This window comes from Accipiter gentilis, chromosome 37 (genome assembly GCF_929443795.1).
Source record: "Accipiter gentilis chromosome 37, bAccGen1.1, whole genome shotgun sequence".
Lineage (NCBI taxonomy): Eukaryota > Metazoa > Chordata > Aves > Accipitriformes > Accipitridae > Astur > Astur gentilis.
This window is the reverse complement of record NC_064916.1, coordinates 629,887-653,593: the sequence shown is the minus strand read 5'-3', so window position 1 is coordinate 653,593 and position 23,707 is coordinate 629,887. Positions and strand designations below refer to the sequence as shown.

The 23,707-nt window shown below is 61.9% G+C and overlaps 3 protein-coding genes and 1 long non-coding RNA gene across 5 annotated transcripts; 2 read left to right on the top strand and 2 right to left on the bottom strand.

Moving 5' to 3' along the window:
• Nucleotides 1–1,168: 1,168 nt before the first annotated feature.
• Nucleotides 1,169–14,115, top strand: LOC126035142 (leucine-rich repeat LGI family member 4-like; the record flags this gene model as incomplete). Its single annotated transcript, XM_049793234.1, is given in 9 exon segments — nt 1,169–1,335; nt 2,521–2,592; nt 4,305–4,376; nt 7,547–7,618; nt 8,714–8,883; nt 10,081–10,245; nt 12,000–12,259; nt 12,261–12,509; nt 13,639–14,115. Coding segments are annotated over 9 exon segments (1,530 nt in total), but the record flags the coding sequence as incomplete, so codon positions are not given.
• On the bottom strand, nt 10,905–11,675 carry LOC126035158 (uncharacterized). 2 transcript variants are annotated; one of them, XR_007504850.1, is made up of 3 exons: nt 11,618–11,675; nt 11,112–11,174; nt 10,905–10,964 (listed from the first exon to the last, which is right to left on the bottom strand). It is a non-coding gene; the product is annotated as an uncharacterized LOC126035158 (long non-coding RNA). The 2 variants fall into 2 exon arrangements; XR_007504851.1 differs by lacking the exon at nt 11,618–11,675 and adding an exon at nt 11,239–11,303.
• A 9-nt stretch (nt 14,116–14,124) lies between the features above and the next one.
• LOC126035156 (uncharacterized) lies at nt 14,125–15,167 on the top strand. The gene is made up of 2 exons (XM_049793292.1): nt 14,125–14,418; nt 14,509–15,167. The coding sequence occupies exons 1-2, from the start codon at nt 14,149–14,151 to the stop codon at nt 15,085–15,087; spliced, it is 849 nt and encodes a 282-aa protein (XP_049649249.1). The 5' UTR covers nt 14,125–14,148; the 3' UTR covers nt 15,088–15,167.
• A 37-nt stretch (nt 15,168–15,204) lies between these two features.
• On the bottom strand, nt 15,205–21,818 carry LOC126035157 (FXYD domain-containing ion transport regulator 3-like). The gene is made up of 8 exons (XM_049793293.1): nt 21,777–21,818; nt 21,218–21,274; nt 18,547–18,582; nt 17,926–17,949; nt 17,545–17,619; nt 16,297–16,327; nt 15,377–15,420; nt 15,205–15,255 (listed from the first exon to the last, which is right to left on the bottom strand). The coding sequence occupies exons 2-8, from the start codon at nt 21,255–21,257 to the stop codon at nt 15,236–15,238; spliced, it is 270 nt and encodes an 89-aa protein (XP_049649250.1). The 5' UTR covers nt 21,258–21,274; nt 21,777–21,818; the 3' UTR covers nt 15,205–15,235.
• Between the last annotated feature and the right edge of the window lie 1,889 nt (nt 21,819–23,707).

Below are 23,707 nucleotides of genomic sequence, written 5' to 3'. Positions count from 1 at the left end.
TCCCAGTTTAGCCCAGTTCAGGACTGGTTTAGCTCTGGTTTCTCCCAGTTTAAGAGTGGTTTAGCTCTGGTTTCTCCCAGTATAGCCCAGTTCAGGACTGGTTTAGCTCTGGTTTCTCCCAGTATAGCCCAGTTCAGGACTGGTTTAGCTCTGGTTTCTCCCAGTTTAGCCCAGTTCAGGACTGGTTTAGCTCTGGTTTCTCCCAGTTTAAGAGTAGTTTAGCTCTGGTTTCTCCCAGTTTAGCCCAGTTCAGGACTGGTTTAGCTCTGGTTTCTCCCAGTTTAAGAGTAGTTTAGCTCTGGTTTCTCCCAGTTTAGCCCAGTTCAGGACTGGTTTAGCTCTGGTTTCTCCCAGTGTAGCCCAGTTCAGGACTGGTTTGGCTCTGGTTTCTCCCAGTTTAGCCCAGTTCAGGACTGGTTTAGCTCTGGTTTCTCCCAGTATGGCCCAGTTCAGAACTGGTTTAGCTCTGGTTTCTCCCAGTTGAGGAGTGGTTTGGGCTGGTTTCTCCCAGTTTGTTACTGGTTTCTCCCAGTTTAGGACTGCATTAGCACAGTTTAGCCCAGTTCAGGACTGGTTTAGCTCTGGTTTCTCCCAGTATAGCCCAGTTCAGGACTGGTTTAGCTCTGGTTTCTCCCAGTTTAGCCCAGTTCAGGACTGGTTTAGCTCTGGTTTCTCCCAGTTTAGAGCAGTTTGGGACTGGATTGGCCCAGTTTAGCCCAGTTTGGGTTTGACCCAGTCTGGCCCTGGTTCGGACCATTTTCCCCCAGTTTAGCCCTGGTTTCTCCCAGTTTAGCCCAGTTCAGGGCTGATTTGGCCCAGTTTGGTCTTGGTTTGGTCCAGTTTGTCTGAGTCTGGCACTGGTTTGGCCCAGTTTAGCTCTCGTTTCTCCCAGTTTAGACTAGCTCAGGACTGGTTTGGCCCAGCTTGGCCCTGGTCTGGCCCAGTCTGTCACTGGTTTGGCCCAGTTTGGCCCAGTTTAGCTCTCATTTCCCCCAGTTTAGCCCAGTTCAGGGCTGATTTGGCCCAGTTTGCTCCTGGTTTGGTCCAGTTTAGCCCAGTTCAGGAACATTTTGTCCCAGTTCAGCCCAGTTCAGGAACATTTTTGTCCCAGTTTGGGAACATTTTGTCCTAGTTTAGCCCAATTTACTCCTGCCCTCTCCCAGTTTAGCCCAGTTCAGAACTCTTCTTGTCCCAGTTGAGCCCAGTTCGACACCTGTTTCTCCCAGTCTGGCCCAGTTTGGCCCAGTTTAGCCCCGTTTGCAGGTCCCTGGTGCGGTGGCACATCGATGTCCTGGGCGAGGGCAGCTTCCGCGACACCCCGGCCCTGCAGCTGCTGTAAGGTCCCCAACGTATCCCCAACATGTCCCCAAGGTCCCCAGCGTGTCCCCAAGGTCCCCACCCTGTCCCATCGGTGTCCCCATGGTGTCCCCAAGGTCCCCATGGTGTCCCCACCATGTCCCCGAGGTCCCCATGGTGTCCCCAAGGTCCCCAACGTGTCCCCAAGGTCCCCACCCTGTCCCATCAGTGTCCCCATGGTGTCCCCAAGGTCCCCATGATGTCCCCAACATGTCCCCATGGTGTCCCCATGGTGTCCCCAAGGTCCCCGTGCCACCCCCAATGTGTCTCCATGGTGTCCCCAAGGTCCCCATGGTGTCCCCAACATGTCCCCAAGGTCCATGGTGTCCCTGTGATGTCCCCAAAGTCCCCATGCCACCCCCAATGTGTCCCCAATGTGTCCCCATGGTGTCCCCAAGGTCCCCACGCCATCTCCAACATGTCCCCAACATGTCCCTATGCCATCCCCAATGCATCCCCGAGGTCCCCATGGTGTCCCCAAGGTCCCCACGCCATCCCCAACAGGTCCCCATGGTGTCCCCATGGTGTCCCCAAGGTCCCCATGCCATCCCCAACGCATCCCCGAGGTCCCCATGGTGTCCCCACCACGTCCCCAAGGTCCCCATGCCACCCCCAATGTGTCCCCACGGTGTCCCCAAGGTCCCCATGGTGTCCCCACCATGTACCCCGAGGTCCCCATGGTGTCGCCACCATGTCCCCCGAGGTCTCCAATGTGTCCCCATGGTGTCCCCAAGGTCCCCCTGCCATCCCCACCACGTCCCCAAGGTCCCCATAGTGTCCCCACGGTGTCCCCAGGGTCCCCATGGTGTCCCCAACATGTCCCCAAGGTCCCCATGGTGTCCCCATGGTGTCCCCAAGGTCCCCGTGCCACCTCCAATGTGTCCCCACGGTGTCCCCAAGGTCCCCATGGTGTCCCCACCATGTCCCCAAGGTCCCCGTGACACCCCCAGTGTGTCCCCATGGTGTCCCCAACATGTCCCCAAGGTCCCCATGGTGTCCCCAAGGTCCCCACGGTGTCCCCAGCCCCCCCCGATGGTGGCTCCAAGGGTGTCCTTAAGGTCCCCGAGGTGTCCCCAAGGCCCCCGGGGTCCCCCCGAAGTGTCCCCAAAGTCCCCCGAGATCCTCCAGGGTGTCCCCAGGGGTGGCAGTGGGGTGTCCCCACAGGTTGGTCACTGCTGGGCGCCTGGGGACCATCGGGGATGGGGCTTTTGCCGGGCTGGCGCTGCTGGAATACTTGTGAGTAGTACTGGGAGGGGACTGGGAGGCACTGGGAGGCACTAGGAAAGGACTGGGAGGCACTGGGAGGGACTGTGGGAGCACTGGGCTGTACTGGGAGGCACTGGGAAGGGACTGGGAGGCACTGGGAGGGGACTGGAAGGGACTGGGAGGCACTGGGAGGGGACTGGGAGGCACTGGGAGGCTCTGGGAAAGGACTGGGAGGCACTGGGAGGGACTGTGGGAGCACTGGGCTGTACTGGGAGGCACTGGGAAGGGACTGGGAGGCACTGGGAGGGGACTGGGAGGGACTAGGAGGCACTGGGAGGGGACTGGGAGGGACTGTAGGAGCACTGGGCTGTACTGGGAGGCACTGGGAAGGGACTAAGAGGCACTGGGAGGGGACTGGGAGGCACTGAGAGGGGACTGGGAGGGACTAGGAGGCACTAGGAGGGGACTGGGAGGGGACTGGGAGGGACTGTAGGAGCACTGGGCTGTACTGGGAGGCACTGGGAAGGGACTGGGAGGCACTGGGAAGGGACTGGGAGGCACTGGGAGGGGACTGGGAGGGACTGGGAGGCACTGGGAGGGGACTGGGAGGGACTGGGAGGGACTGGGAGGCACTGGGAGGGGACTGGGAGGGACTGGGAGGGAGTGTGGGAGCACTGGGCTGTACTGGGAGGCACTGGGAAGGGACTGAGAGGCAAGGGGTGGCCACTGGGAGGGAGCGGGAAGGACACTGGGCTGTACTGGGAGGCACTGGGAAGGGACTGGGTGGGCACTGGGAGGCAAAGGGCTGTATTGGGAGGCACTGGGAGAGGACTAGGAGGCACTGGGGAGGGACTGAGAGGGCACTGGGCTTTACTGGGAGGGACTGGGAGGCACTAGGGAGGGACTGCAGGGGATGCTGGGCTGTACTGGGAGGCAGTGGGCTGTACTGGGAGGCACTGGGATGTACTGGAAGGCACTGGGGAGGGGGCTGGGAGGCACTAGTGAGCGACTGGAGGGGACACTGGGCTGTACTGGGAAAAACTGGGTGGGGATGAGGGGGGCACTGGGACTGGGGGGCACTGGAAGGGACACTGGTGTGTACTGGGAGGTACTGAGGGCCACTGGGATTTACTGGGGGGCACTGGAAGGGACACTGGGCTGTACTGGGAGGCCCTGAGGGCCACTGGGATTTACTGGGGGGCACTGGAAGGGGCACTGGGGTGTACTGGGAGGCACTGAGGGCCACTGGGATTTACTGGGGGGCACTGGAAGGGACACTGGGCTGTACTGGGAGGCACTGAGGGCCACTGGGATTTACTGGGGGGCACTGGAAGGGACACTGGGGTGTACTGGGAGGCACTGAGGGCCACTGGGATTTACTGGGGGGCAGTGGAAGGGACACTGGGGTGTACTGGGAGGCACTGAGGGCCACTGGGATTTACTGGGGGGCACTGGAAGGGACACTGGGCTGTACTGGGAGGCACTGAGGGCCACTGGGGGGCACTGAAAGGGACACTGGGGTGTACTGGGAGGGACACCAGTGCGCACTGGAGTATACTGGGATGCACTGAGAGCCACTGGGATTTACTGGGAGGCCCTGGGAGGGCCACCAGCGGGCACTGGAGTACACTGGGAGACACCGGGGGAGACTGGGAGGGCATGGGAGGTACTGGGAGGTAAGTGGGGAGGGACTGGGCCGTACTGGGATATACTGGTGGTGGCAGCGGTGCTGGTGTCCCCAGGTTCATTGAGGACAACGAGGTGGGGACGATCGCCCCCACGGCGCTGCGGGGGCTGCGGGGGCTGCTCTACCTGTGAGTGACACTGGGACGCACTGGGACGCACTGGGAAGGCCCTTGGGGACGCTGGGGACACACTGGGACGCACTGGGACACACTGGGAAGGCCCTTGGGGACGCTGGGAACACACTGGGACGCACTGGGACACACTGGGACACACTGGGAAGGCCCTTGGGGACACTGGGGACACACTGGGACACACTGGGACGCACTGGGACACACTGGGAAGGCCCTTGGGGACGCTGGGGACACACTGGGACGCACTGGGACGCACTGGGACACACTGGGAAAGTCCTTGGGGACGCTGGGGACACACTGGGACGCACTGGGACACACTGGGACACACTGGGAAGGCCCTTGGGGACACTGGGGACACACTGGGACACACTGGGACACACTGGGGATACTGGGGATGCCGTTGGGGACACTGGGGACACACTGGGCACACACTGGGACACACTGGGACACACTGGGACTCACTGGGACACACTGGGACACACTGGGAAGGCCCTTGGGGACACACTGGGGACACACTGGGACACACTGGGACACACTGGGAAGGCCCTTGGGGACACACTGGGGACACACTGGGACGCACTGGGACACACTGGGAAGGTCCCTGGGGACACTGGGGACACACTGGGACGCACTGGGACACACTGGGGATACTGGGGATGCCGTTGGGGACACTGGGGACACACTGGGGACACACTGGGATGCACTGGGACACACTGGGAAGGCCCTTGGGGACACTGGGGACACACTGGGACACACTGGGGATACTGGGGAAGCCGTTGGGGACACTGGGGACACACTGGGACACACTGGGATGCACTGGGACACACTGGGAAGGCCCTTGGGGATACTGGGGACACACTGGGACGCACTGGGACACACTGGGGATACTGGGGAAGCCATTGGGGACACTGGGGACACACTGGGACGCACTGGGATGCACTGGGACACACTGGGAAGGCCCTTGGGGACACACTGGGACACAGTGGGACGCACTGGGAAGGCCCTTGGGGACACTGGGGACACACTGGGGACACTGGGACACACTGGGAAGGCCCTTGGGGACACTGGGGACACACTGGGGTCACACTGGGACACACTGGGACTCACTGGGAAGGCCCTTGGGGACACTGGGGACACACTGGGGACACACTGGGACTCACTGGGAAGGCCCTTGGGGACACTGGGGACACACTGGGGACACTGGGACACACTGGGAAGGCCCTTGGGGACACTGGGGACACACTGGGGTCACACTGGGACACACTGGGACTCACTGGGAAGGCCCTTGGGGACACTGGGGACACACTGGGGACACACTGGGACTCACTGGGAAGGCCCTTGGGGACACTGGGGACACACTGGGGACACTGGGACACACTGGGAAGGCCCTTGGGGACACTGGGGACACACTGGGGTCACACTGGGACACACGGGAACACACTGGGAAGGCCCTTGAGGACACTGGGGACACACTGGGACACACTGGGACACACTGGGAAGGCCCTTGGGGACGCTGGGGACACACTGGGACGCACTGGGACACACTGGGAAGGCCCTTGGGGACACTGGGGACACACTGGGACGCACTGGGACACACTGGGGATACTGAGGATGCCGTTGGGGACACTGGGGACACACTGGGACACACTGGGACGCACTGGGACACACTGGGACGCACTGGGAAGGCCCTTGGGGACGCTGGGGACACACTGGGACACACTGGGAAGGCCCTTGGGGACACACTGGGGACACACTGGGATGCACTGGGACACACTGGGAAGGTCCCTGGGGACACTGGGGACACACTGGGACGCACTGGGACACACTGGGGATACTGGGGATGCCGTTGGGGACACTGGGGACACACTGGGACACACTGGGCACACACTGGGACACACTGGGAAGGCCCTTGGGGACACTGGGGACACACTGGGAACACACTGGGACACACTGGGACACACTGGGAAGGCCCTTGAGGACACTGGGGACACACTGGGACGCACTGGGACGCACTGGGACACACTGGGACACACTGGGAAGGCCCTTGGGGACACTGGGGACACACTGGGGACACACTGGGACACACTGGGAAGGCCCTTGAGGACACTGGGGACACACCGGGATGCACTGGGACACACTGGGAAGGCCCTTGAGGACACTGGGGACACACTGGGACACACTGGGACGCACTGGGACACACTGGGACACACTGGGAAGGCCCTTGGGGACACTGGGGACACACTGGGACACACTGGGCACACACTGGGACACACTGGGAAGGCCCTTGGGGACACTGGGGACACACTGGGAACACACTGGGACACACTGGGACACACTGGGAAGGCCCTTGAGGACACTGGGGACACACTGGGACGCACTGGGACGCACTGGGACACACTGGGACACACTGGGACACACTGGGAAGGCCCTTGAGGACACTGGGGACACACTGGGGACACACTGGGACACACTGGGAAGGCCCTTGAGGACACTGGGGACACACTGGGACACACTGGGACGCACTGGGACACACTGGGACACACTGGGAAGGCCCTTGGGGACACTGGGGACACACTGGGACACACTGGGCACACACTGGGACACACTGGGAAGGCCCTTGGGGACACTGGGGACACACTGGGAACACACTGGGACACACTGGGACACACTGGGAAGGCCCTTGAGGACACTGGGGACACACTGGGACGCACTGGGACGCACTGGGACACACTGGGACACACTGGGAAGGCCCTTGAGGACACTGGGGACACACTGGGGACACACTGGGACACACTGGGAAGGCCCTTGGGGACACTGGGGACACACTGGGATGCACTGGGACACACTGGGAAGGCCCTTGGGGACACTGGGGACACACTGGGATGCACTGGGACGCACTGGGGACACCTCAGAGACGTCCCTTGGGCCACCCTGGGGACACGATGGGACACCTTGGGGACACTTTGGGGACACCTTGGGGACACCTTTGCCATACTGGGCACAGCTGGGGAGATACTGGACCACCTTGGGGACACTGGGGACAGGCTGGGGGGCCCCCCTTGGACCCCCCCCCCCATGTCCCCATGTCCCCCTGTCCTGATGTCCCCGTGTCCCCATGTCCTGATGTCCCCGTGTCCCCCTGTCCTGATGTCCCCGTGTCCCCGCAGGAGTTTGGCCAACAACCGGCTGGAGACGCTGCCCCGGGGTCTCTTCCAGGGGTTGGAGACGTTGACCCAGCTGTGGGTGACATGGGGACACGGCGGGTGGCGGGGGGGGGACACGGGGGGGGACACGTAGGGGATGAGGGGACTTGGGGACGTGGGGGGAGATGGGACGTGGAGGGATGTATGGACATGGGGGGACATGGGGGACGTGGAGGACTTGGGGACATGGAGGGCTTGGGGACATTGGGGGGACATTGGGGACATGGAGGGACATGGGGTGACATTGGGGACTTGGGACACAGAGGACTTGGGGACATTGAGGACATGGGGGGACATATGGACATGGGGTCATGGGGACATGGAGGACTTGGGGACATGGGGGGACATGGAGAACATGGGGACATGGGGACACAGGGGACATTGGGGACGTTGGGGGACATGGGGGGACATGGGGACATGGAGGGACATTAGGGGGACATTGGGGACACGGGGACACGGGGGACTTGGGGACATTGAGGACATGGGGGGACATTGGGGACATGGGGGACATTGGGGACATGGGGACATTGGGGACGTTGGGGGACACTGGGGACATGGGGACATGGAGGGACATGGGGACATGGGGGGACATGGAGGACTTGGGGACATTGGAGGACATTGAGGGACATCAGGGACATGGCGACATGGGGGTCATTAGGGGGACATTGGGGACATGGAGGACTTGGGGACATGGGGGGGACATTGGGGACATTGGGGACATGGGGGGGACGTGGAGAACGTGGGGGGATGTTGGGGACATGGAGGACTTGGGGTCATGGAGGACATGGGGGGACATCGGGGACACATTGGGGACATGGGGGACATTGGGGTCATGGAGGACTTGGGGACATTTGGGACATGGGGGGACATTGGGGACATGGAAGACTTGGGGGGACACGTTGGGGACATGGAGGACTTGGGGACATTGAGGACATGGGGGGACATTGGGGTCATGGAGGACTTGGGGACATGGGGGGACATGGAGAACATGGGGACATGGGGGGACATTGGGGACATGGGGGGACATTGGGGGACATTGGGGACACGGGGGGACATGAGGGTGCTGGGGGGGGGGACGGGACCACCCCAGCACCCACCTGAGGGTGCTGGGGTGGGGGTGGGGGGGGACAGGGACCTGCGGGGGAACCCCTTCCAGTGCGACTGTCACCTGCGCTGGTTGATCAGCTGGTTGGGGACCGTCACCCCCCCCGGAGAATTTGGGCGCTGCCGGGGACCCCCCCACCGCCAGGGGACCCCCCTGGCCCAGCTTCAACCCCGCGACTTCCACTGCCTCGTCTCCGGTACGGTGGGGGGGCTCCCCCCCCATCCCAAATATCTGGATGTCCCCCCCCCCCCAAGTCCCAAACACCTGGGTGCCCCCCCATCCCAAATATCTGGGTGCCCCCAGTCCTAGACACCTGGGTGCCACCCCAGTCCCAAATATCTGGGTGCCCCCCCCACCCCAGTCCCAAACACCTGGGTGCCCCCCCATCCCAAATATCTGGGTGCCCCCCCAGTCCCAAACACCTGGGTGCCCCCCCATCCCAAATATCTGGGTGCCCCCCCAGTCCCAAACACCTGGGTGCCCCCCCATCCCAAATATCTGGGTGCCCCCACAGTCCCAAACACCTGGGTGGCCCCCCAGTCCCAAATATCTGGGTGCCCCCCAGTCCTAGACACCTGGGTGCCCCCCAGTCCCAAACACCTGGGTCCCCCCATCCTGGACACATGGGTGCCCCCCCAATCCCAAATATCTGGGTGCCCCCCCAGTCCCAAACACCTGGGTGCCCCCCCATCCCAAATATCTGGGTGCCCCCCCAGTCCCAAACACCTGGGTGCCCCCCCATCCCAAATATCTGGGTGCCCCCCCAGTCCCAAACACCTGGGTGCCCCCCCATCCCAAATATCTGGGTGCCCCCCAGTCCCAAACACCTGGGTGCCCCCCCATCCCAAATATCTGGGTGCCCCCCCAGTCCCAAACACCTGGGTGCCCCCCCATCCCAAATATCTGGGTGCCCCCCCAGTCCCAAACACCTGGGTGGCCCCCCAGTCCCAAATATCTGGGTGCCCCCCAGTCCTAGACACCTGGGTGCCCCCCAGTCCCAAACACCTGGGTCCCCCCATCCTGGACACATGGGTGCCCCCCCAATCCCAAATATCTGGGTGCCCCCCCAGTCCCAAACACCTGGGTGCTCCCCCCATCCCAAATATCTGGGTCCCCCCCTCCTCAAGTCCCAGACACCTGGGTGCCCCCCCCCCCCCAAATATCTGGGTGCCCCCCCAGTCCCAAACACCTGGGTGGCCCCCCAGTCCCAAATATCTGGGTTCCCCCCCCCAACCCCAAATATCTGGGTGCCCCCCCCCCCCCCAGTCCCAAATATTTGGGTCCCCTCCCCTGTGGGTGGGGTGTCGGGGAGACGACACACGACGACACCCAGATATTTGGGTGCTGATGGGTGTCTGGGGGGGTGGGGTGGGGGTGGGTGTCCCCCCCCCAGAGCTGCGCCCCTTCCAGTCGTTGCCCTTCTCCTCGCTGGCGGCCGAACCCTTCGCCCTGGGGGGGCACCCAGGGGTGGCCCTGGCCCAACCCTTCGCCGGTGCTTGCGCCCTTTTGGAGTGGGACCAGCTGGCCGGAAGATTCCGGGCCCCCACCATCATCAACGGTGAGTCCCAGTATCCCCAAAATCCAGCCCGGTAATGAAAAAAATGGAAAAAAAATAAGATGCGGGAGGGAGTCCAAAAACGGTCGGGGAGGGGGCCAGAAATGAGCTGAAAGACTTCGAAAATGGGCTGAGGAACCTCAAAAATGCCCTGGAAGCCTCAAAAAATGGTCTGAGGAACCTCAAAAATGGTCTGAGGAACCTCAAAAATGACCTGGAAGCCTCAAAAAATGGTCTGAGGAACCCCAAAAATGGTCTGAGGAACCTCAAAAATGACCTGGAAGCCTCAAAAAATGGTCTGAGGAACCTCAAAAATGGTCTGAGGAACCTCAAAAATGACCTGGAAGCCTCAAAAAATGGTCTGAGGAACCCCAAAAATGGTCTGAGGAACCTCAAAAATGCCCTGGAAGACCCCAAAAATGGTCTGAGGAACCTCAAAAATGGCCTGGAGGTCCTCAAAAATGCCCTTGGGGACTCAAAACCCACACTGTCACCCCAAAATGGAGTGGAGAACCCTCAAAATGACCTGGAGGACCCCCCAAATGGTCTGAGGAACCTCTAAAAATGGTCCACAGGTCCTAAAAAATGCCCTTGGGGACTCAAAACCCATACTATCACCCCAAAAATGGTCTGGAGAACCCCCAAAATGGTCTGAGGAACCTCAAAAAATGCCCTGGAAGACCCCCAAAATGGTTTGAGGAACCCCAAAATGGTCTGGGAACCTCCAAAAATGCCCTGGAAGACCCCCAAAATGGCCGGAGGAACCTCCAAAATGGTCTGGGAACCTCCAAAAATGCTCTGGAAGACCCCCAAAATGGTCTGAGGAACCCCAAAATGGTCTGGGAACCTCCAAAAATGACCTTGAAGACCCCAAAAATGGTCTGATAACCTCCAAAAATGGCCTCGAAGACCCCCAAAATGGTCTGAGGAACCTCAAAAATGGTCTGAGGAACCTCAAAAAAAGCCCTGGAAGACCCCCAAAATGGTTTGAGGAACCCCAAAATGGTCTGGGAACCTCAAAAAATGCCCTGGAAGACCCCCAAAATGGTTTGAGGAACCCCCAAATGGCCTCGAAGACCCCCAAAATGGTCTGAGGAACCTCAAGAAATGGCCTCGAAGACCCCCAAAATGGTCTGAGGAACCTCAAAAATGGTCTGAGGAACCTCAAAAAATGCCCTGGAAGACCCCCAAAATGGTTTGAGGAACCCCAAAATGGTCTGGGAACCTCAAAAAATGCCCTGGAAGACCCCCAAAATGGTTTGAGGAACCTCAAGAAATGGCCTCGAAGACCCCCAAAATGGTCTGAGGAACCTCAAAAATGGTCTGAGGAACCTCAAAAAAAGCCCTGGAAGACCCCCAAAATGGTTTGAGGAACCCCAAAATGGTCTGGGAACCTCAAAAAATGCCCTGGAAGACCCCCAAAATGGTTTGAGGAACCCCCAAATGGCCTCGAAGACCCCCAAAATGGTCTGAGGAACCTCAAAAATGGTCTGAGGAACCTCAAAAAAAGCCCTGGAAGACCCCCAAAATGGTCTGAGGAACCCCCAAATGGTCTGAGAACCTCCAAAAATTCCCTGGAAGACCCCCAAAATGGTTTGAGGAACCCCCAAATGGTCTGGGAACCTCCAAAAATGCCCTGGAAGCCCCCCCCCCCCCAAAAAAAATTCTGAAGAACGTCCCAAAATGCCGACAACGCCCCAAAACGCCCTTTCCCTAACGTGACCCCCCCGCCCCGCGGTGTCCTTGTCCCCCCACAGGCTCGTCGCCGGTGGCCTGCCACCCCCTGCAACTGGGAGGGGCCTTGGTGGTGGTGGTGGCCCAACTGGGCGGCGGTTCGGCCGTCTGGCGCCGAGCCGGCGGTCCCGGCGCTCGTTTCGTCCGGTTGCAAGCGTTGGGCAACGGACGGTTACGACGACCCCACGCGGTGGCCAGCGCCCGTCTCGGAGGTCACTGGTACCTCGGGGTGGCCGATAGCTCCAAAGGTGGCACCAGCACCCTCTTCCGGTGGGGGGGGGCGGGGTTTTTACCCCCACCAAGCTCTCCGGCCGTGGCACCGGGACACCCACCTGGAATTTTTGGAGTTGGGCGGTCGACCGGCTTTGGTGGTCTGCAGCGGCACGCGGAGACCCTTGGTCTACCGGTGGAGCGGTGGGATCTTCGCCCCCCACACCGATATCCCCCACGTTCCCGACGTCTACGCCGCCAAGCACTTCCGGCTGTGGGGTCACGTCTTCCTCTGCTTGACCCGTTTTTTGGGTGACGCCAAGGTGAGGGGGGGCGGGGCCGGGCGGGGGCGGGTCTGGCGTCGTTACGTGGTTACGGGGGGCCACCAGGGTGGGGGGTCTGTAGGGGTCGTTGCACGATCGTTGGGGGTCTATCATCATCACGGGGTTATGGGGGGCCACCACTACCCAACCCAACCCTTCCATCATGATCGAACTCAACCAACCCTTTCCAAGACGTCCACCACCCAACCCAACCCTTCCCATCATGATCGAACCCAACCAAGCCTTTCCAAGACATCCACCACCCAACCCAACCCTTCCCATCATGATCGAACCCAACCAACCAAGACATCCACCACCCAACCCAACCCTTCCCATCATGATCGAACCCAACCAACCCTTTCCAAGACGCCCACCACCCAACCCAACCCTTCCCATCATGATCGAACCCAACCAACCCTTTCCAAGACGCCCACCACCCAACCCAACCCTTCCCATCATGATCGAACCCAACCAGCCCTTTCCAAGACATCCACCACCCAACCCAACCCTTCCCATCATGATCGAACCCCACCAACCCTTTCCAAGACGTCCACCACCCAACCCAACCCTTCCCATCATGATCGAACCCAACCAAGCCTTTCCAAGACGTCCACCACCCAACCCAACCCTTCCATCATGATCGAACCCAACCAACCCTTTTCAAGACATCCACCACCCAACCCAACCCTTCCCATCATGATCGAACCCAACCAACCAAGACATCCACCACCCAACCCAACCCTTCCCATCATGATCGAACCCCACCAACCCTTTCCAAGACGCCCACCACCCAACCCAACCCTTCCCATCATGATCTCAGCCCAGCCAACCCTTTCCAAGATGCCCACCACCCAACCCAACCCTTCCCATCACGATCGAACCCAACCAAGCCTTTCCAAGACGTCCACCACCCAACCCAACCCTTCCCATCATGATCGAACCCAACCAACCCTTTCCAAGACATCCACCACCCAACCCAACCCTTCCCATCATGATCGAACCCAACCAACCCTTTTCAAGACATCCACCACCCAACCCAACCCTTCCCTACGATGACCACCACCCAACCGTCACCTTCCTGTCCTCCCCACCACCCACACCAACCCTTCCCACCGTTCTTTGCGTCCAGGTGATGCGTTGGGAAGGTTCCATGTTCCGGGAGGTTCAGCAGGTGCCGGCGCGGGGTTCGATGGTCTTCCAACCGTTGGCGCTGGCCGGACAACGTTACGTGATCTTGGGCAACGACTACGCCCCCAGCCGCGTCTACCGCCTGGGTGCCGGCGGCCACCTGGAACCCACCCAGGAGCTTTTGGCCGCCACGCCCCGCGCCTTCGCCCCTCTGTCCCTCGGTCATCGTCATTTTTTGGTGGCCTCCAGTTTCAAAGGGGCCACCCAGATCTACCGGCACGTCACCGTTGACTTGGGGTCTTGAGTTGACGCCCGAGCGGTACCACGCGGTGGAACCGGGTCCTCGAGGGGACACGGGGACGTCGAACATCGCGTCACCGGGGACCTTTGTGGCCGGAGGGGTGCGGGGACATCGGCCACCGTGTCACTGGGTGCTTGAAGGCCACGGGGACGTGGCGTCAGCGTGGATGTGGGGACATCCACCTCAACGGTGACGTCGCCGTGGAGCTTCATGCTTGAGGGACGCGGGTTGTTGGCCACCGTGGGCTTGGGGACGCTGGCCACCGTGTCCATGTGGAGGTGGCAATGTCAGCTGCCACGGCACCTCGTCCCCTGCTGGTGTCACCAGATTGTCCCCAACGTCATTCCTGGCCCTTCCCAGTGTCCCCATCCACCCAACATGGTCCCCAGCATCACCACTAGCCCCACGCCAGCCCTGGCCCCAGTGTCACCATCGCCCCCACGTCACCTTGTCACCTCCTGGTGCCACCATCTACCCAACGTCCCCAAGGCCACCATCAACCCGATGCCACCATTGCCCTCATGTCACCTTGTCCCCTCCTGGCGCCACCACCTATGTGACATCCCCAAGGCCACCATCAACCCGATGCCACCATTGCCCCCACGTCACCTTGTCCACTCCTGGGGCCACCATCTACCCGATGTCCCCAAGGCCACCATCAACCCGATGCCACCATCGTCCCCATGTCACCTCATCCCCTCCCGGTGCCACCATCTACCCAACGTCCCCAAGGCCACCATCAACCCGATGCCACCATTGCCCTCATGTCACCTTGTCCCCTCCTGGTGCCACCATCTACCCAACGTCCCCAAGGCCACCATCAACCTGATGCCACCATTGCCCCCACGTCACCTTGTCCACTCCTGGGGCCACCATCTACCCGATGTCCCCAAGGCCACCATCAACTCGATGCCACCATCGTCCCCATGTCACCTCATCCCCTCCCGGTGCCACCATCTACGTGACGTCCCCAAGGCCACCATCAACCTGATGTCACCATTGCCCCCACGTCACCTTGTCCCCTCCCGGGGCCACCATCAACCCAATGTCCCCAAGGCCACCATTGACCCCCCGTCCCCTCCTTGTCCCCCCCCCCGATGCCACCACAGGGCACCCTCCCTCCCCAATAACCACATTTACCTTTTTTAATATCTTTTTTTTAATTAATTTCCCCTTTTCTTGGATTTTTTGGGGTGGATTCACCCCCAAATAAACCCGCTCCTCCCTCACCCCCTCCTCCGCGTGTCACCGCGACGCCGGCGTCCTCCCCCCGGGGTTGGGGACACGTGGGGACACCTCAACACGTGCTGGTGGCTCCTACGAAGAGATTGGGGGAGTCAGGGGGTGTCTGGACCCCATGGGTGCCCCCCACCCAGACCCATGGGTGCCCCCCACCCAGACCATGGGTGGCCCAAGGGTGGCAGGGAGGGGACCTTACCGGGACCGACGAGGTGGGACATCTCCGGAGGGGGACGGCGGTGGCTGTGGGAGGGGTCAAAGGGGGTTGGGACACTCCCGTGTCCCCAGTGTCACCCATGTCCCCATCTCACCCATGTCCCCATGTCACCCATGTCCTCCATGTTCCCCATGTCCCCATGTCCCCAGTGTCCCCCCATGTCCCCAATGTCACACATGTCCCCATGTTCTCCATGTCCTCCATGTTCCCCATGTCCCCATGTCCCCAATGTCACACATGTCCCCATGTTCCCATGTCCTCCATGTTCCCCATGTCCCCAATGTCCCCCCATGTCCCCAATGTCACCCATGTCCCCATGTTCTCCATGTTCCCCATGTCCCCAGTGTCCCCCCATGTCCCCAATGTCACCCATGTCCCCATGTTCTTCATGTCACCCATGTCCTCCATGTTCCCCATGTCCCCAGTGTCCCCCCATGTCCCCAATGTCCCCCCATGTCCCCATGTTCTCCATGTCACCCATGTCCCCAATGTCCCCCCATGTCCCCAATGTCACCCATGTCCCCATGTTCTCCATGTTCCCCATGTCCCCAGTGTCACCCCATGTCCCCAATGTCACCCATGTCCCCATGTTCTCCATGTCCTCCATGTTCCCCATGTCCCCATGTCCCCAATGTCCCCCCATGTCCCCAATGTCACCCATGTCTCCATGTTCTCCATGTCACCCATGTCCCCAATTCCTTCATGTCCCCAACATCCCCCCATGTCCCCCATGTCATGTCCCCATGTTCTCCATGTCACCCATGTCCCCAACGTCCCCCCATGTCCCCAATGTCACCCATGTCCCCATGTTCTCCATGTCACCCATGTCCTCCATGTTCCCCATGTCCCCAGTGTCCCCCCATGTCCCCCCAATGTCCCCCCAATGTCCCCCCACGTCCCACCTGGCTTTGCTCCGGCACTTGCACTTCCCACCTGGGAGGGGACACAAGAGGTGACGGGTGCTGCGGGGGGGACACGGGGGACACACACACATCACCCCCCCATGGGGACATCGCTGGGGACCCCCCCAATGACACAGGGACCCCCCAAAATGACACAGGGACCCCCCCAAGTGACACAGGGACCCCCCCCAAAATGACACAGGGACCCCCCCAGGTGACACAGGGACCCCCTAAATGACAAAGGGACCCCCCAAAATGACACAGGGACCCCCCAAATGACAAAGGGACCCCCCCAAAATGACACAGGGACCCCCCAGGTGACACAGGGACCCCCCAAGTGACACAGGGACCCCCCAAAATGACACAGGGACCCCCCCAAGTGACACAGGGACCCCCTAAATGACACAGGGACCCCCCCAAGTGACACAGGGACCCCCTAAATGACAAAGGGACCCCCCCAAAATGACACAGGGACCCCCCCCAGGTGACACAGGGACCCCCTAAATGACAAAGGGACCCCCCCAAATGACACAGGGACCCCCCCAGGTGACACAGGGACCCCCCCAAAATGACACAGGGACCCCCCAGGTGACACAGGGACCCCCCAAGTGACACAGGGACCCCCCCAAAATGACACAGGGACCCCCCCAGGTGACACAGGGACCCCCCCAAAATGACACAGGGACCCCCCCAGGTGACACAGGGACCCCCTAAATGACAAAGGGACCCCCCCAATCTGACACAGGGACCCCCCAGGTGACACAGGGACCCCCCAAGTGACACAGGGACCCCCCAAAATGACACAGGGACCCCCCCCAGGTGACACAGGGACCCCCCCAAAATGACACAGGGACCCCCCCAAGTGACACAGGGACCCCCTAAATGACAAAGGGACCCCCCCAGGTGACACAGGGACCCCCTAAATGACAAAGGGACCCCCCCAAAATGACACAGGGACCCCCCAAATGACACAGGGACCCCCCCAAAATGACAGAGGGACCCCCCAAGTGACACAGGGACCCCCCAAATGACAAAGGGACCCCCCCAAATGACACAGGGACCCCCCCAGGTGACACAGGGACCCCCCCAAAATGACACAGGGACCTCCCCCAAAATGACACAGGGACCCCCCAAGTGACACAGGGACCCCCCAAATGACACAGGGACCCCCCCAGGTGACACAGGGACCCCCTAAATGACAAAGGGACCCCCCCAAAATGACACAGGGACCCCCCCGGTGACACTCACTGAGGAGGACGATGACACCGATGACGCAGAGGACGGCGGCCACCGACAGCCCCCCCACGCGCAAGCGGTGCCAGTCTGGGGGGGGACATCGCTGTCACACCCCCCCCCCACACACACCCACCTTGGGGACCCCCCTGTCACCCCCCTTTGGGGACAACTGTGTCCCTCCCTTGGGGACCCCCCCCCTTCTTGGGGACCCCCCCCCTTTTTGGGGACCCCCCCCCCTTTCTGGGGACACCCCCCTCTTTTTGGGGACACCCCCCCTTTTGGGGGACACTCCCCCTTTTTGGGAACACCCCCCCCTTTTTGGGGCCCCCCCCCTCTTTTTGGGGACCCCCCCCCTCTTTTTGGGGACACCCCCGTCACCCGCATCCCACTCACCATACTGGAAGGGACTGGTGGCATCTGGTGGGGAGGGGGAGGAGTCAGAGGACACCAGTATGACCCCCCCCCCCGTATCCCAGTATGACCCCCCCATATCCCAGTATGACCCCCCCATATCCCAGTATGGCCCCCTCCCATAGCCAGTGTGACCTCCCGCTACTCCCAGTACACCCCGTCACTCCCAGTATGAATAGCTGTCATTCCCAGTATGGCTCCTCCCCACTCCCAGTATGGCCCCCCTCCTCCCAGTATGGCCCCCCTCCTCCCAGTATGGCCCCTCTGCTCCCAGTATGGTCTCCCCTCTCCCAGTATGGTCTCCCCTCTCCCAGTACGACCCCCCTCTCCCAGTACAGCCCCCCTGCTCCCAGTACGACCCCCCTCTCCCAGTACAACCCCCCTGCTCCCAGTACGGCCCCCCTGCTCCCAGTATGAGCCCCCCCTCCCAGTATGGCCCCCTGCTCCCAGTATGACCCCCGTGCTCCCAGTATGGCTCCCCACTCCCAGTATGGCTCCCCCACTCCCAGTATGGCCTCCCCACTCCCAGTGCAACTCCCTCCCGTTCCCAGTACAGGCCCTCCCCCCTCTCCCAGTTTGTCCCAGTTTGTCCCAGTTACTCACCGGGGTTGAGGGGGTTCCCTTTCGCCAGGGACAAAACTGGGAGGGAGAGCAAAAACCAGTTGGGGAGACTCAGCTGACCCCGTGCCCCCCAGTTCCTCCCAGTTCCTCCCAGTTCTGCCCCAGTAACCTCCAGTTCCCTCCCAGTGCCCCTCATTCCCCCCCAATTCCTTCCCAGTTCCCCCCCAATTCCCTCCCAGTTTCCCCCAGTTACCCCTTAAATTAACCTCAGTTTCCTTCCCAGTTCCCTCCCAGTTTTCCCCAGTTCCCCCCAATTACCCCCCAGTTCCCTCCCAGTTCCTTCCCAGTTCCCCCAGTTCCCCCCTAGTTCCCTCCCAGCTCCTGCAATTCTCTCCCAGTTCCCTCCCAGCTCCCCCAGTTCCCTCCAGTTACGGCCGGTTCCCTCCCAATTCCCTCCCACTTACCCCAGTTCCCCCCCAGTTCCCTCCCAGTTCCCTCCCAGTTCCCCCCAGTTCCCTCCTAGTTCTCCCAGTTCCCCCCAATTCACCCCAGTTCCCTCCTAGTTCTCCCCAATTCCCCCCAGTTCCCCCCAGTTCCCCCCAGTTCCCCTCCATTACCCCCCAGATCCCTCCCAGTCCCTCCCAGTTCCCCCCAGTTCCTTCCCAGTCCCTCCCAATTCCCCCCAGTTCCTTCCCAGTACCCTCCAATTCCCCCCAGTTCCCTCCCAGTTCCACTCCATTACCCCCCAGTTCCCTCCTAGTTCCCCCAATTCCCTTCCAGTTCCCCTCCATTACCCCCCCAGTTCCTTCCCAGCTCCCCCCAGTTCCCCCCAGTTCCTTCCCAATTCCCCCCAGTTTCCCCCAGTTCCCTCCCGGTTCCCTCCCAGTCCCCCCCAATTCCCACCAGTTTCCCCCAGTTCCCTCCCGGTTCCCTTCCATTACCCCCCAGTTCCCTCCCAGTCCCCCCCAGTTCCCCCCAGTTCCTCCCAATTCCCCCCCAGTTCCCCTCCATTACCCCCCAGTTCCCTCCCAGTCCCCCCCAATTCCCACCAGTTCCCCCCAGTTCCTTCCCAGTTCCCCCCAATTCCCCCCAGTTCCTTCCCAGTCCCCTCCAATTCCCCCCAGTTCCCTCCCGGTTCCCTTCCATTACCCCCCAGTTCCCTCCCAGTCCCCCCCAATTCCCCCCAGTTCCTCCCAATTCCCCCCCAGTTCCCCTCCATTACCCCCCAGTTCCCTCCCAGTCCCCCCCAATTCCCACCAGTTCCCCCCAGTTCCTTCCCAGTTCCCCCCAATTCCCCCCAGTTCCTTCCCAGTCCCCTCCAATTCCCCCCAGTTCCCTCCCAGTTCCCCTCCATTACCCCCCAGATCCCTCCCAGTCCCTCCCAATTCCCCCCAGTTTCCCCCAGTTCCCTCCCGGTTCCCTTCCATTACCCCCCAGTTCCCTCCCAGTCCCCCCCAATTCCCACCAGTTTCCCCCAGTTCCCTCCCGGTTCCCTTCCATTACCCCCCAGTTCCCTCCCAGTCCCCCCCAATTCCCCCCAGTTCCTCCCAATTCCCTCCCAGTTCCCCTCCATTACCCCCCAGTTCCCTCCCAGTCCCCCCCAATTCCCACCAGTTCCCCCCAGTTCCTTCCCAGTTCCCCCCAATTCCCCCCAGTTCCTTCCCAGTCCCCTCCAATTCCCCCCAGTTCCCTCCCAGTTCCCCTCCATTACCCCCCAGATCCCTCCCAGTCCCTCCCAATTCCCCCCAGTTTCCCCCAGTTCCCTCCCGGTTCCCTTCCATTACCCCCCAGTTCCCTCCCAGTCCCCCCCAATTCCCACCAGTTTCCCCCAGTTCCCTCCCGGTTCCCTTCCATTACCCCCCAGTTCCCTCCCAGTCCCCCCCAGTTCCCCCCAGTTCCTCCCAATTCCCTCCCAGTTCCCCTCCATTACCCCCCAGTTCCCTCCCAGTCCCCCCCAATTCCCACCAGTTCCCCCCAGTTCCTTCCCAGTTCCCCCCAATTCCCCCCAGTTCCTTCCCAGTCCCCTCCAATTCCCCCCAGTTCCCTCCCAGTTCCCCTCCATTACCCCCCAGATCCCTCCCAGTCCCTCCCAATTCCCCCCAGTTTCCCCCAGTTCCCTCCCGGTTCCCTTCCATTACCCCCCAGTTCCCTCCCAGTCCCCCCCAATTCCCACCAGTTTCCCCCAGTTCCCTCCCGGTTCCCTTCCATTACCCCCCAGTTCCCTCCCAGTCCCCCCCAGTTCCCTCCAGTTCCTCCCAATTCCCCCCCAGTTCCCCTCCATTACCCCCCAGATCCCTCCCAGTCCCTCCCAATTCCCCCCAGTTTCCCCCAGTTCCCTCCCGGTTCCCTTCCATTACCCCCCCAGTTCCCTTCTAGTTCCCCCCAGTTCCCCCCAGATCCCTCCCAGTCTCCCCCGATTCCTGCCAGTTCCCTCCAGTTCCCTCCCAGTCCCTCCCAATTCCCCCCAGTTCTCCCCAGTTCCCTCCTAGTTCCCCCCAATTCCCCCCAATTCCCTCCCAGTTCTCCCCAGTTCCCCCCAGTTCCTTCCCAGTTCCCCTCCATTACCCCCCAGTTCCTTCCCAGTTCCCCTCCATTACACCCCAGTTCCTTCCCAGTCCCCCCCAATTCCCTCCCAGTTCCCCTCCACTACCCCCCCAGTTCCTTCCCAGTCCCCCCCAATTCCCCCCAGTTCCCTCCCAGTCCCTCCCAGTACCTGCCAGCACCACCACAACCCTCAGGCTGTCCCACGCCATCTTGTGACCTTTGACCCCTGGGGGTGGGGGGACATTCCTGAGGACCCCCCCCCAGCCACCCGGGGGGGAGGGGGGGGGTTAGGGTGGGTCCCAGTCCCCTCCCAGTTCCCTCCCAGTAAACCCAGTGCGGGGTGGGGAGGGTGAGTCACAGCGGATTCCTGAGCGGGGCGTTACTGGGAGAACCCGGATACTGGGATCCCTTTTTTTTTTGGGGGGGGGGGGGGGGGGTGTCTTGGGCACCTAGTGACACCCTGAGGGGGGGGGGGGGGGGGAACATGGGTGCCCTGGTGACGTGGGTCCCTTTTTTTTTTGGGTGGGGGGACACACGACGACACCCCGGAGACTTGGGTGCCCACTACTCAATTCGAGGGTCTTTTCATCGCAAGGAGGGACCCAAGAGGGTGGGAGGGACCCAGGTGGGTGGGAGACCCCCTCCCCCCACCCATGGGACCCCTCCCCCACCCCAAAAAAGGGACCCCCCACCCATGGGACCCCCGTGTCCTGGGTGTCCCCACTCACCTTCCCAGGGCAAAACAGGGGAAGAACGTACCTAAAAGGGGGCGGGGCTACACCTTGGGGGGGGCGTGGCTATACCTGGGGGGGCGTGGCTACACCTGAGGGTGGGGCAAGAGACACACCCACCCCACCCTGGTTTATTGGGGGGGGGTGGTGGGGGGGGTGCCTGAGGTGCTCTCAGCCGTCTTCTCCCTTGGGTGCCCCCATGGACCCCCTGACCCCCCACCCAAATTTTTGAGACCCCCCCCAGACCCCTTGACCCCCCCCCCCCCAAATTTTTGGGGCCCCCATGGACCCCCTGACCCCCCCCCCCAAATTTTTGAGACCCCCCCCCCAGACCCCTTGACCCCCCCCCAGACCCCTTGACCCCCCCCCCAAATTTTTGGGGCCCCCATGGACACCCTGACCCCCCCCCCAAATTTTTGAGACCCCCCCCCCCCAGACCCCTTGACCCCCCCCCCCCAAATTTTTGGGGCCCCCATGGACACCCTGACCCCCCCCCCAAATTTTTGAGACCCCCCCCCCAGACCCCTTGACCCCCCCCCCCAAATTTTTGGGGCCCCCATGGACACCCTGACCCCCCCCCCCAAATTTTTGAGACCCACCCCCAGACCCCTTGACCCCCCCCCCCAAATTTTTGGGGCCCCCATGGACCCCCTGACCCCCCCCCCAAATTTTTGAGACCCCCCCCCAGACCCCTTGACCCCCCCCCCCAAATTTTTGGGGCCCCCATGGACACCCTGATCCCCCCCCCAAATTTTTGAGACCCCCCCCAGACCCCTTGACCCCCTCCCCCAAATTTTTGGGGCCCCCATGGACACCCTGACCCCCCCCCCAAATTTTTGAGACCCCCCCCCAGACCCCTTGACCCCCCCCCCCCAAATTTTTGGGGCCCCCATGGACCCCCTGACCCCCCCCCCAAATTTTTGAGACCCCCCCCAGACCCCTTGATCCCCCACCCAGGTTTCTGGGTGCCCCCACGGACACCCTGACCCCCCCCCCAAATTTTTGAGACCCCCGCCCAGACCCTTTGACCCCCCCACTCGGGCCCTTGGGTGCCCCCCCCCCAGACCCCTTGACCCCCCCCCCAAATTGTTGGGGCCCCCATGGACACCCTGACCCCCCCCCCAAATTTTTGAGACCCCCCCCAGACCCCTTGACCCCCCCCCCCAAATTTTTGGGGCCCCCATGGACACCCTGACCCCCCCCCCAAATTTTTGAGACCCCCCCCCAGACCCCTTGACCCCCCCCCCCAAATTTTTGGGGCCCCCATGGACACCCTGACCCCCCCCCCAAATTTTTGAGACCCCCCCCCAGACCCCTTGACTCCCCCCCCCCAAATTTTTGGGGCCCCCATGGACACCCTGACCCCCCCCCCAAATTTTTGAGACCCCCCCCCAGACCCCTTGATCCCCCCCCAGACCCCTTGACCCCCCCCCCCCAAATTTTTGGGGCCCCCATGGACACCCTGACCCCCCCCCCCCAAATTTTTGAGACCCCCCCCCAGACCCCTTGACCCCCCCCCCCCAAATTTTTGGGGCCCCCATGGACTCCCTGACGCCCCCATCCAAATTTTTGAGACCCCCCACAGACCCCTTGACCCCCCCACCCAGACCCTTGGGTGCCCCCACAGACCCCTTGACCCCCCACCCAAATTTTTGGGTGCCCCCATGGACCCCCTGACCCCCCCCACAAATTTTTGAGACCCCCCCCAATGGAGCCCTTGATCCCCCATTCGGACCCTTGGGTGCCCCCCCAGACACCTTGACCCCCCCCCAGATTTCTGGGTGCCCCCATAGACCCCCTGACCCCCCCCCCCCCAAATTTCTGAGTCCCCCCTTAGACCCCTTGACCCCCCCACCCAGGTTCCTGGGTGCCCCCATGGACCCCCTGACCCCCCCCCCCAAATTTTTGAGACCCCCCCACGGACGCCT

Coding starts and splice junctions, on each gene's coding strand:
- LOC126035156 (XM_049793292.1), top strand. CDS start 14,149: ATGCTTGAGGGACGCGGGTTGTTGGCCACCGTGGGCTTGGGGACGCTG. Junction 14,419..14,508: donor GGTGCCACCATCTACCCAAC/GTCCCCAAGGCC, acceptor GACATCCCCAAG/GCCACCATCAACCCGATGCC.
- LOC126035157 (XM_049793293.1), bottom strand. CDS start 21,257: ATGGCGTGGGACAGCCTGAGGGTTGTGGTGGTGCTGGCAG. Junction 18,583..21,217: donor GGTTGTGGTGGTGCTGGCAG/GTACTGGGAGGG, acceptor TCTCCCTCCCAG/TTTTGTCCCTGGCGAAAGGG. Junction 15,421..16,296: donor AAGTGCCGGAGCAAAGCCAG/GTGGGACGTGGG, acceptor CCCCTCCCACAG/CCACCGCCGTCCCCCTCCGG.